General features: G+C 35.6%; 1 protein-coding gene across 2 annotated transcripts in view; it reads left to right on the forward strand.

Annotated features, from left to right (window-relative positions):
- LOC124357518 (paired box protein Pax-6-like) overlaps positions 1 to 13,887 on the forward strand; it is a 101,111-nt gene that overhangs the window by 20,654 nt on the left and 66,570 nt on the right. For both annotated transcript variants that reach the window (XM_046809398.1, XM_046809397.1), the window contains exons 3-4: positions 8,831 to 8,851; positions 11,675 to 11,840. In XM_046809398.1, the coding sequence (XP_046665354.1) occupies positions 8,831 to 8,851; positions 11,675 to 11,840 (187 nt within the window). The remainder of the gene's footprint in view (positions 1 to 8,830; positions 8,852 to 11,674; positions 11,841 to 13,887) is intronic.

A 13,887-nucleotide genomic window follows, 5' to 3' on the forward strand; every position in this document is an offset into this window, starting at 1 on the left:
GCGCATTCTCATACTTTTCGTCTAAGAGCACCGCACTAAACGTACAGAAGTTTAAGAATATTGCAGCTTACAATATTTGAATGTATTGTTAAAATAGTATTATAACGTATAACACATATTTTATCTTGATAAAGGGAAAATCACGCGATGATCTTTTAACTGAAGAAAATTTCGGACTGATCATTCAAGCTTTGTGATTTAAGTACAAATTAATGTTATTATTATGATGATGTGATCTTTGAAGCTTGCAAGGTTTAATTAATTCCCATCAATCGAAAATTATACCCAATATAACATCAATCATATCGCACTTAGGTAGGTAGGCTAATAAACAGTATTTGTATTTTTAAAAAAAATCGTCAAGAGTAATAGATTGAAAATCAGTAATTTTTCACTTTTCCCCCCAATAAGTAGCTAAGAAATTCTTAATGAATTCATTTATTTCAATATCTAACGTTTGTGTACAAACTTGCATACAAGAACAATTACTGTTAAGTGGGAGTGTAATATATTATTAGTTTTAAATTAAGTCTCCATTTTGGACTGACTACTTGTTATATACTTTTTAAATTTGTTTAAAGACTTTCTCCCTTGGAGACTTGGCTAAAAGTAGCCAGTATCTTGTGACACATCTATGGTTTACACGGGGCAGGTCAGCATATCGTCTAATGTTTAATGGAATGGGTTTAGTTACATGGATCTTTCTTGAATACGATATAAATGCAGATAGAAAATATAGACCACAGCAGAGGATAAAATTAAACTTTTCACTTAAAGCGTCCCACTTAATTTTGTTGTTATCGACTCCTATAACAGTATCTTAACTTGAACTGTACATTACATTGTTTACATTCCCTACAATTATAAATAACCTTTCATGAATAGCATTCTCAGCAGGGGGGGGGGGTGCTATAAAAGAGTAATGGTTCTTAGACTTAACTAATCGTATCCGATATATATTTATACGGTTTAATGAATTTTTAAAACCGTCTGACAGGTATTTGTCTCCCGATCATATTTTAGTTTGGCATTTAAACACATATGTGACAGAAACGGTCAAATAAGTTACAAAATAATTTAATCGTAAAATGTAAGGGCTCTGTATTGGAGCGGTAGTGAGAGATCCGGGTTCGAGTCCCGACGGAGCAAGTGCTTTTATTCTTGTAATGTAATTCAATCTTTTTTGAAACAGATTTATACTGCGTACTATAAATCACGTGTATAGTAACAAGAAAATTAGCTATGACAGAACAAGTGGTTCACAAGTATATGACGATTACGATACAACTGCCTGGAATAATACGAGCGGACCGCCACCCTTGTCAGGAAAGCAAGCAAAGCAAATGAATCGTTCTTTGATTATCATCTGTTACTGTTTTAAACGTGTAATACACAAATGAGATAATTATTACTATATAAGAGAACTGTAATTAAATTATACTTCATTGTTTGAAGTTTATTTTTGACAATGGAAGGATTGTGAAGACAGGATTTTTCCGGACATTTGCCATCGTTCAGTGATACAAAAACACAGTCCTAGGTGGTTGGTCGACGAATGCAGGCCTGTTGTGACCTGTAGTGTTGTGTTTAGTTTTTGTAGTGCTTTTTTTTAGAGTTAGTGAAGTTGACACACAACATGGTGGTTGTGATTCGTGACTTACGCGTGTCACAACGCTCTGGTATGATTTTTTTATTTTAACGTAGTTTGTAATATTATGTGTTAGGTTAGTTATTTACCTGAAGAAGAGATCAGTTTGCATGTCTCGAAACGTTGGTTGTTTGTATCACTGAACAATGGTAAATTATACTCTTTAATCTTATCAGGCGTTATTATTTTTCTCCAACGGTTTGAGGGGGGACTGCTGACTATGTTCCCCAAACTGGAAATTCTTTCTCTTCAGTGAATAAAACATCGTATCGTTAGTTTCACGGGTCCGAGGTGTTGCGGGAGCTCAGAACTCCGCCGGACTTCCTGTAACAACCGGCCGGAGCTGTTGTCACCTGTTGGTGTTGGCCGGACGCCATCCCGGACACCGCAGTGTAAATCACGTGTCGGGTTCGGGTTTGGGCGACAGCCACGCGGTCAATGGTACATCACCCGGGTCTGGACTCCGGAGTCTGGAACTTATTCTTGTTTTGTCTGGAACTTGCTGTTCACTTTTTCTTCACTGCAGAGCTTTCCTTTAAGAGCATTGACCACTTTATTGAATAAAGTCGGCGGTAGTGTTCACCCATTACTGTAGTAATAATTTACTTCGGGAGTCGTATTAAAAGTAAAAAAACAGCATAGATAACATAATAATGACTTCATTAATACTTTCATGATAGTATTGCAACGAAAACTCCAATTTTTACCCTTTAATTTCCACTTCCGGTGTTAGTGAGTTACTGTAACACATTGACATACATTGCGTTAGTGATGTAAAGATTATCATTTTTAACTAGTTACAAGTTGTCATACAACCCTGTTTTTGCCACGATTGATAGTTAGTTTAACACGTTTTAATCTAGCTACAGACCGGAAACTTTGTGTTTCGGCAAACGTCACATTTCAAGAAAACGTTTATAGAAAGTCAACAAATCATCGTTAAACAATAGAATGTATTGCTTATCTACTCTCAAATCAGTTAAAATATATGTAAAATATTAAATAGGCTATATAGAAGTATTTACGATTTTATAGTATAAATTGGATTATTGTTGCTTCTACTCTAAAGAGATCATATATTTACCTCAATTTTAATGACTAGGAAATATCTAAAGTTATATTTAATTCTTTTGATTTCTTTTAAAATCTATATTTTAATTCAGCATGAAAAAGCCTTACAGATCTAATGTTTGTAATTAGCCTTATCATCATTGGAATAAAATATGATAAGGGAAGTTGCCAGTTCGTGTTCGGCCATAAAAATATACTTTAATAAAAGTGAACAACGCGTTCAGTTTAGTTTTGAACACAGAAACGTCTGATTCTGCCGTACTCTCTGTGCTCTATTTGTTGTTCCTTGCCCGACGTCGGTAGATGTGGGGTGGCGGTGATGTTATCTTGGCGGCGGTGTCCCCAGGGGGTGGTGGGAACCCCCCGGGAGTCTGTCGTGGACCATGGGGGGTCACTACCCTTGGGAACTTATCCTGGTATTAGACGGTAATGAGGTGCTCCATTCACAAACCTGCGAGCACCTGTCTACGGTAGCTGGGAACATTGCAGTTATGGAAAACAATCGACCTGTAGCGTTCTTAATTTCTATTTTGGAAATATGAAATAATTCCATATATTAAATAGACTGATTGATTTGTGATATTTTATAACAAGTTTAGCATTATTTATAGTTACAAGTTTTTCATAAGTTCCTAAAACTACTTGAATTAGTAACATAAATAATTACAAATTATATTTTATTATGATAACACTTTAAGGATCAAAGAACGGTCATTTAATAAATTTAATGAGTGTGTTCTAGTCGTACATCCATTTATACAAAAATATTAAGCTTCTTTTTTAAGCATGGTCTTTTAAGATAACTTCCTTGAATACAGAAGAAGTAGACAATTAATTACACTCTAGTCCAATTACAGGGATTCAAAGAAGGAAATGTTGGTAATTTAATAATCGAGCCAAAATAAAAAGTACTGAAGATAAAAATGTGGAATTTTGACAATTATTTAATGATTTACAGCTTTAGGAATTATTGATCAGACGATGAGTATTCATTTATAACTTAAAGAAATTATATTTCTATTCAAAACAATTTTAAAGGAAATGCCATAATTTGTTTAATATTTTTTCTACACAAAATTAAATTTAAATTTTGGTATAACGAAAATGAAACTGGTGCTGTGGCTAAGCATTGATGATCCTAGAACGAAATAACTTCATAGGGGAGATATCCCATAAGAGGCCTGTTTTGGACAAAAAGTCGAGCATGACTTAGCTACCCTTTACACTCATTAACATGACAACAATATTGCAGTTTTATATTGTATCAATGGTATATAATAAAAATTTATTGTATATACATGCTTTATCCATGAATTATTTGATAAGAGTCTAGGATGTTGTATATTCACTTTTTCTTGGAATAAACGAGAATAGCTTTCTATAGTGCAAAATGTCTTATACGACATATTCCAAAACCTGTTATGCCGCTCGTGTGTATCTTTTATTAACGACATACAATGCCTCATGTTGATGTAGTTTAATAGATACATTCGGCTATTTCTCCCTATCTCTACAGACATTGTAGTCGTGGCTGAAGAGCTCTCCGAGGGGCTCCAGAAGACATGAAAGCGCGTCACGGTCCGCCAGTTCTCGGTCATTCACTACTACTCTCGGCGGCCCCTTCTTTGTTGGCAATCAATAGAAGCTCTTTTCCAAAAAACGACAATAAACCCACGTGATAAGTCAAAGATGTTTTTTACATTTACCTAGCTTCAAAGTATGTCAGAAATTAAAGTGCTATGAGTTGGAAGGTGCATTTGATTTTAAGCGTCGCAAAAATATTTAATTGTCTTCTTTACCTTAACTACAAGGTTGTCAACGAATCTTCTTTTTTATACATATCGACGCTTAAATTTTCTATATTAAATAACGTTACTGTAAATCTAAAACTTGATAATGGCCAAATAAAAAAATAAAGTGTAATTCTTACCATGTGGAGTTGAATGACTGGTTTCCACCACTGATTTCATGTAATAGATTCAATTTCGACATTTCAAGTTGGTAGATACAATATCTGACCGTGAGCAGCCCCTAAAGCTCTGGTACACTTCTTATTCCTACTACTAAAGTTCAACTATTTGTCTCGAATGTCGTAGTTGCCCTAAAGAGTCTATACGTCAAAGACAGTCTTGCCAATGACTCTACAAATTTGTGACTTTCAGACAATCAACTACGATGAATACACGATACCACTCTAAATCGTGAACACTGTACCTCGAGAAATACAATTTCCAATAAATGTTTAGCTACACAACATTCCAGCCATTTTCTTGCAAGTAAAGTTCAACATAAGATCAATTCTCACACAGATAGTCGCTTCTCTCGCAGATCATCATCTCCTCCTGTAGTACTGTCTAACCGACATTTTATAAGGCTACAATCTCTGAGCTGCACACTGTATCACGATGCATTCATTGTGTGCCAGCCTTGTATTACAAATCCAACAGTCTCAAATGCTTACCCGCAGTTTTTGTCTTGTAGTATGATCGACCACTTCTACAATTTACCTATTCAAAATGAGGAAGTATTATAATTACCTTGGGATAGTGACTTTAACAGTCAAGGGAGCAGAGAAATGGTTTACTAAAGAGATTTCGTTATCATGTCAAGACGCAAGTGACTACATTTACTACATTTTCAACGTTGCGGTTTGGTTAAAAACACAAAAAAAAACCGTTACGTTTTCGTTGTTACGAACTTCGAGAAAAAATGGGAGTTATTACTTGCAAGTAATTCGCTATAGATGTAGTCTATTAATTCAGAAATATAAACGCTAAACTCGCATTATTGTAGCTTTACTACTTAGTTTGTGATTAAATTTCAAACTCGGGTATATACAACTTTTTTGATCCAAACAACGGTAGGCCTATTACCGACTGACTACACCTTATACTATTGTAGTCGCATGTTTGGTTAAATAAGTCAGTTGTCTTCATTCCTTTTCATGGATGCTAAATAATGCCGTCATAAATTCAATTTATGGGCGTTATTGTCCTTATTATTTAGTTATTTAACAATAAATATATTTCATGCTATGTATTCATGCTATAAGTTAAATATTCTTATTATTCTCTCTTTTAAGTTTTAATTTGTATTTTTATAAAAAATATAACTGAAATTTATCTAATCTAAGAAAACTTGGCGCTGTTTCCAGAAGTACTCCACATGAACCTTGTCTCACAAAAGTAAAAAAATATTCTTTCTATGCTAATTTTGGCATGGAATTAGCACTTTAAAACAATCTTGAATCTCTTTATCTTATATTTCTGTAAAATTATAGTCATCCCATTACTCTCTCCCTACTTCAAATATTCACTTGGACCGTAAACCGGTGAAACACCACTGTTTGTTGTATGCCTACTGTAGCACAGTAACAATCTGCACTGTATTCACAGACAAATGTACGTTCTTGTTGTGATGTGCCAGGACACGAACGCTGGACATCTCTCTCGCTCCCCACACGATGTATCGCTCCGGCCCGACATGGTAGCTATTGTCACGGTAGTGGCCGCGGCACCTTTGAGCCCTGCCCGCCCTTGTAATGCGTTTAGCCGCTGCGACCGGCCAGGTGGTGTCGGTGAGCTCTCAATTTGGCAAACTACATCTGACAGCTAGCCGCCTTTCACCCGTGTTGTGATCCGCGGGGGGTAAACATCCCGTGTAAGTGGATGAAGACGCCCCAATTATCTTGTTGCTCCCTGTTACAAACTGCTCTCGGAAACTGCTGTGAAGAGATGCCGACAGATCTGAGAGACGTTGTTTGATAACAACCCATCCGTCCATTAACAAACTTTCAACTGTTAGTAAGAAAAAGTCCCAAACAACCGTTACATGAGTGCGTTTGTGGTTACATGCTTTGAAAGGAAGGTGGTTATTTTTATAACTATATGTATCGAAACAAAATTACCATGTTTACACATGCGTTCTAGTCTACATTCTCTTACACAAAAAGAGTGCATCACTATGTAGCATATTATGTTTAGAATGTAACATAACACAACTCGTGATAAACAAGTTAAGTTAACGAAATATGTAATTAGAATGAACCCAACTTGATATTTAGGTTCATAACCAAATAACATTACTTTACATTTGACTGTGTGCTTCCTTTCTTTAATTTAAAATGATTTTAATTAATTAGTATGACGCACTTGAAAAGAATCACCATTTTATTTTGCTGATGCAGTACCGCGCTCGGTCGCAGCAGTACTGTATTTATAAAAGAATCGTCTCTTTACAAAATTAGGGACAACATATTTCGCAAAGGCACATTTTTTAGATAAAACTAAGCACGTGTCGGCCAGGAAATGTCGGTGAGGCGAGGCAAGACGTCGCGGCGCCCAGTTCAGCCACCGTGAAAGTGAAGACGCCCCCTCTCTCTCCCACCTCCGGAAATGTGGGCGGTGAAAATGGATGCAACACTTCGCTCTCTCTCTGACTCCTGTATCCCCGTATAGTACCGTCTCTCTCGTGCTGCAGAAATAGCAGGTTTCTCTCTCACGCTGACTTCTCTCTCGGTCCGACACGTACCCCGGTGTCCATCCTCTCTCTTGCACTACTACAGAACCTTATCAATCCCTCTCTTTTTAACCCAGACAGTTCCTTATCTTCCGTCCCTCTCGCTCCTATACAAATCCCATCTACTCTCTCTTTCTTTTCTTGGAGATACCAATATTTATCTTTCTTCTCAGACTTATCGCACCCCTCTCCCCCTTCCCCTCCGCCACTCACCGTCTACGCTGTCAACTTTTATTGTGCTTAAAAGCACTTTTAAGCTTTCACAATCCGGGTAGTAAATTTTATTTCCCCTCGCGGCTTCAAAATACTCGACTCTACCACCCGAGGGCGTGCATCCCACGCTGCTACCACTTTATTAGAAAATGTTTTTATTAAACTTTAAAAGAAAGAACACTACAAACAATACCATACATGACATTTTAAAATCATATAACATACAATAGTTAAAAACAATAGCTCATAGAAATAAGTTAAAACAATATGGAAATAAAATTCACTCATTCCCAATGTTTAAAAAATTATTCTTATATGATATAGCCGTTTATACCAATAGATTACATACACATGTTTAGTTGTTTATCAAAGTTAAAACAGTCCATTAGAAGTTACAATTTGCAGTATACATATACTCACAATCAGTTACCACGTCATATTCGACGCAAACATACATTATGTATACATATAAAACATTAAATGAAAAATACAAAATTCCTAAAAAACGGGTGTTTCAAATTTTATATGAACTGAAGGGATCTTGGAAACTATATAATATATAAAGCAAAGATTAAACAGACAAAGTTGTACGTAATAACAAGACCAACAACAATGTAAAGTTCATCTCACTGCATTCAAAAAACTGTGTGTATTTTTTCAAACTGTCATTGCTCTCTTATTAGTACATACAATAGAATGTTGTTTTACATGAAATCTGCACGAAATTCCTTATAATTTTTAAATATTATAATGAAATTGTTTTTAAGATTAGCAAGCAAAAGTTTTAGGGTTTCGAATATTTTTTAATTCAATGACCAATTTTTTTATTGATTTCAAATGTATGCTATACTTTCCAGTTGGGTTTTGTCAAATAATTTTAAAAATCCGTTTTTTCGTGTTTGTTAGAGAGGAATTTCTATAGGGCATACTTTCGAATGGTTGGTGCACCTGAGTGATGTTTCACTGATTACTTTATTTCCACACTCATAAACTTTTGCTGTTCTTACATTCATCCAATAATAATAATAATTTATAAGATCCTCCTAAGTAAATGGCTACTTCATTATTCGAAAAACCGGCAACACCAGGAAACCCCAAATACTATTATCAACTAAAATAAGGCACAACCAGTTCGGTGAAGTAGAAGTAGAGTAAACTATTATGTGTGCCCTAGTCCCTGCGTAGTATTAGCATTTCAGTGTAGTATCATTAAAGACATCAAATCAAATTATATTTCCTTAAACACCAAATTATGTTCCCAACCTAAGTTCCCACTCCCCTTGTACTAACTACATTGATACTTTGTTTACATAAAATAAAATGTAGCGTTGTTGTGTTGTCTATAGCACGTTGTATTCGTTGTGTGGTATTTTGTTCCAGGACTGAACTACATCGCCGAGGGTAAGCGTTCGTCCACTGAACAGTTCACACCTGAACCGTTCACTTCACTGATTAGTTCTTGCTCATAGTTCAGGAGCCAGGGCCCGACCTAGTCTCTTGCCTGTGGGGAACTTTCCTCCTTCATCCCTCATCTCTCTTCAACACCAAGGCTAATAAGAATTCATAACCTTAGAACTAGTTGATATAAAATTTCCCTAAGTTTTGTTCTAAAAGATGTTATCCCCCCATACACTTTTTAAACCCGTATTAATTGTCGTTCAGTATTAGAAGATGTCTCGTTTTAAAGGATCTAGATACATTTTAGTTTTTATTTTAATAATATGTAGATTTTTTAAATATATGACAAAAAATTTAAGAATGTTTTTTTATTAGTAAATAAAAATATAAAAAAAGATTGGATGCGTTTTAATAATATATTTAAAATAAGACATTTCCTCAAATAAGGGCGAAAACGTGTAAGCCAAATCTTAATATAACTTAAAACCTTTAATTAAAATATACTTTTAGGTGCAGATCTTATTACTGACATAATTGTATAACAATCACGTTTATTGCGTGTCGCATAAATTCAGGATCTTGATCCAACTATTGCCACTGGTCTACTCGGACTCGGTAATGTTTGTAAATCCTTTTAAGATCATTATAACACAATTGGCATGATTAAAATTTTAATTTTATACATATAAAAACGTGACGGTTTAACAGACCTCCGACTAATAAATGACCATTATACCCAATTAACGTATGGTTGAATCAGTAAAACTAATTATCTTAGATTCCTCTTATCTAAGAGCCAGTTATAAACTACTTTTGACCATCTGATTCTATCCTCGTAAGAACAGTGTTACACATTAAGAGTGTTACATCCTTAATTAAGGTAGTAACAAAGTAAAATGGATTGAAAATAATTTAGAAAAAATTATATTTCAACTTTGTTATTAAAAGAGCACTTGCATAATAATTAATCAAATATAAACTAGCACACCCTCCATAACTTAAAAGAAAAGAAAATAACGGAGCTTGAAGATTAAAATTTGTTCCTAAGTGGTAAACCTCATGGTCAGGTATGCTTATTTCGTTGCCTTGAAATTGAAAAGAATCTTCACGTAGCCTAATATTTATCCTAAAAGCCTTCCTCAAAATTGAATTAAAAATATGACCATCTTTAGGCCATTTCCTGAAACCACCACCCCCCTTATCCATGTAAGGAGGAACGTCCCTGGCCCCCTGTCGACAGGTCCAGCCCTGGCTCCGGTAAGGTTATGTCCAGTGGCATATCTCATTTAGCTTGCATCACACCGCTCTGACTCGCCCCCAGCACTGATATGTGTTCTGTTTACCTCTGCCAATAGACGGAAGAAGCCTTTTACAAGCTTATTACATCGCGTTCATTGTGTTAGACTCATTTACGACTATTGTTCCCTAATCTTTCATTGTACCAACAACTCTTGTGTACATTAAAACAAAATTTTGGAATCTGACAAATTTACTTCGTACTTAATTGGGTTCAACCATTAACCTATTCTAACTTTTAAATTTTTGTTTGAATTTATACTAACAGTTTGTTTATTTTAATTAGGGAACGTTAATTTTACATTTTGGTATGACGATAATGTTTATTATATTAAGTGAAATACAGAACGTGTTTTTTAGATCTGGTAAAATGCTTCTGTCCGTTAATACTTTGTCATAACCCTAAACTTAGTTTCAATATCTTTCTTATCTCGACTTTCTTAAACTTTAAACCAATCCAGCCCCCATGTCTCTACACTTGATTTTAAAACTCTTATATATTTTTATATTATAAAATCCAAAGGTTTCTGCCTCATTGTAAACTTTAGAAAATCTGCAGTCGTTGGTAAAATTCCAAAACGAGAGGAAGAAAGATATCGGCCAGTAGTTGACAGTGAGAGTGCTGGAGTGTTAACAAGTGGTAATAGAGATGCGTTGTTATCGAACGTAAAGACGTGGTGTTTAGTTAAACAAGAGGGGGAGGGGGCGGTGTTGGGGAGGGGGATTCAATTATAGAGAGAAGGCTACTTGGGAGTGCCGGGTGCCCCCCCCCCCGCCACCTACTCACGAATAAGCCCCAAATCCGGAGCGCGGGCTCGCGATAATCGCGTATTGTCTGATCCGGCACATGTCCTGCTCCGGTCACGGGAATTAATTGGGGTTAAATACAATCCTTGGGGACCGATCGTGTAAAGGAAATCAGGATTTTCATTATCACGATACTTTATTTTCCATTTAGAAATATTAGTATACATTCGGTTAACATAATACATATTCTATGATTGGGAAGTTGAATAATTATTAGAGCCATTGCAATCCACTGCACTCCTCCGTCGCGACGGTCGATCGAAAATATTGTTGCTCTTTGGTGATTAGTAGAGTTGTGTAAATTTGTATCGATTATCACACGGACATATCAAAAACCGATCGACATCGATCATTGTGTCCCCGTGCTCCTCCAGAAGCGGTTAAACATTATTAAGTGGGTGTAGTTAATCGATCGTTCTAATGCGTTCTCTTTCCACACGCGTCTCTTGTTCACTCGAGCATCGGCTAAACCGGTCCTCGGACTCTTATCTAACTACGATCCACTCCTTGCCCGCTCTTCCTCAAGAGGCAGTCCTAAAAGTCTCGTTTAAATAGAGGGGTGTTTACCGAACGTTTCAAAGATTTAACTACTCAATAGGTGTTGAGCAGGGTTACGAATTGAGTTTCTGAGGCAGATCTATTATTAGGTACTTATTACAGTAGTTAGGTAGGCCTACACTATCCCTCTCCTCTCCGCATGACGAGCCAGTGTGCATGTACCAGGTCACAGCGGTGTGAACCAGCTAGGTGGGGTGTTTGTCAGTGGACGTCCCTTGCCCGACTCCACCCGCCAGAAGATCGTGGAGCTCGCCCACTCCGGGGCTCGGCCCTGCGACATCTCCCGCATCCTGCAGGTCAGCAACGGCTGCGTCTCCAAGATACTTGGCAGGTCAGTCGAACTGGTCGGACTTAATAGTTGCTAATCGAAATTATTGATAAGTACATCTGCAATAAATCATCTACAGCTAAAACGTTCCTGTTGAAAATGTTGGTAAAGCATTAATTACACTATGCATGAAAAGTAAAACCAATAATAATATATTTTAATCAATAAATCACTGTAATGTGGCTGTGATCCACAATAAATTGCTCATTAAATAGCAATTCTGAAGCTACAATTATATAAAATAAATAAACATTATTTAACTTATTCATAAATAACTTACATAAATGATTATAATTATTAATTCCCTAATATACGTAGTTAGTACCTTCACATTTCGTAAATAGAGTAGAATAGAACAAGCAACTTAATTCAAATTCAACTGAATTTGAAAAATATGATTAGATTCGCAGGTAACCCCTTTTTAAATTGTGTTTTAAATTTTGTAGACAAATGATGGTTTGAAAGATAGTTCGCCCACCTCCAAGGTCACTATCGAGTCAATGAATATCGAAGTTGAAATGTTAGTAGGCAGATTCCTTCAGTAAAAGAGTGTAACAGTTTCTTAAAGAACACCCTCCTATTTGAAATAAGTGTCTATGCAGAATGCCGTGCATTTGGTTTAACAGTTCTTAAAAGTGGAGCAGCTGCCATTTAAGCATTTAATGCTAGTTAGGTGGAGCCCTGGAGTTAATAGTAACAATTTCTTAGTGTGATTCTCTAAGGAAGTCTGATATTGTAAGAAACGCTTGTGTTGCTTAAATATCTGTACACATATTCTGGTATGTTTAATAAAGTCTTGTATTTTGAACAACTTTGTTCACTTCTATTGAAACATTTAAAAGTATCTGTTGTAAAACGATCTTGAGACTTACCGCATGACAATAATTTTAAGCTTCAAAAACTGTTATTGCGTTATTTGTAAATGTATCTTTGTAGGAGATATTTAATTTTTAAAATACAATTAATAGCATCCAAACTCTTTTTAATTGTAAAGTTAAAACTTGTTAAATATTCAACTTAGGAAATAACACTAAGTTTAAAATTATTTTTAAAGTTATTAGTAAAAATATATAAAACCTAAGTCCTTGTATTAATTAAAATGAGACATACCCCATAATCATGCAAATACAAATTATAGTGCTAAGGTGTTTGAGGCTCAGATTTTTCTTGTGGGGCTACAAAAGGAGTCCTACACTACAGATACAGCCGGCTCGGCCAGTCAATTTCAGTACATTACATTTCAATTTGGGTTTTCCATGGAAAATTATACAAGATCTCTCCGTTAATGTCGCAGGAAAGATTTGTGGTACTTTGAAAGAAAATTAAATCATGCACGTAAGCAAACACTTAGCCTGAACAAATAAAGTTTTGTAAACAAATACACGTTCTGGATTTTAAAAAAAAAATAATTCCACGTTTAACTCTAACAGGCTCGGACTTACAATGATTACAACCGCATTAACTCATTTCCCTTTCAAAGCTTCGCTAATAAATGGCCAAATAATATTAATAGCACGTTTTTAATGCAGAAAAATACAATAACTGCAGTGCATTGAACGTGAGATTTCAGAACAGTAATAGCTCGTACAGTACACTACAATTGACAAAGATTAAATTTTTCAATCTTTTGGACGTTTTCTAAATTTTATCTAAAGTCATCACTGTCTGATTATACTTTAATCCACATTTGGTGGTTATATAAATCATACTTCCATTTGTGTGAAGGAAAGAAGCGTACGTGATGTGTAAGAACCCCTTTTTTTTTCTTCGGGATAGTAAAGAAATGTTGCTTTGTTGCTTCGTGTTTTATTTCTTTACTATAAAAATAGTGAATTAATCTAACACGCCTCTCTAGTGCAGTGTAACAGTCAGGTATTATCCAGGCCACCAACAGATCATAGCGCTTGTTCTGTCCAAGCGAATTATTCCAGCCGATTTCAAAATGCCGTCAAAAGCACAATCGACTCAATAATTCAAATTTCAGTCTGGTTTTTATGTCCAGCCGAGCTCGGTCCGGTCCCCCGGCGGTGTGTCGCACATAATTAATGTA

The sequence above is a fragment of the Homalodisca vitripennis genome, chromosome 3 (genome assembly GCF_021130785.1).
Source record: "Homalodisca vitripennis isolate AUS2020 chromosome 3, UT_GWSS_2.1, whole genome shotgun sequence".
In the NCBI taxonomy this organism is placed as follows: Eukaryota; Metazoa; Arthropoda; class Insecta; order Hemiptera; family Cicadellidae; genus Homalodisca; species Homalodisca vitripennis.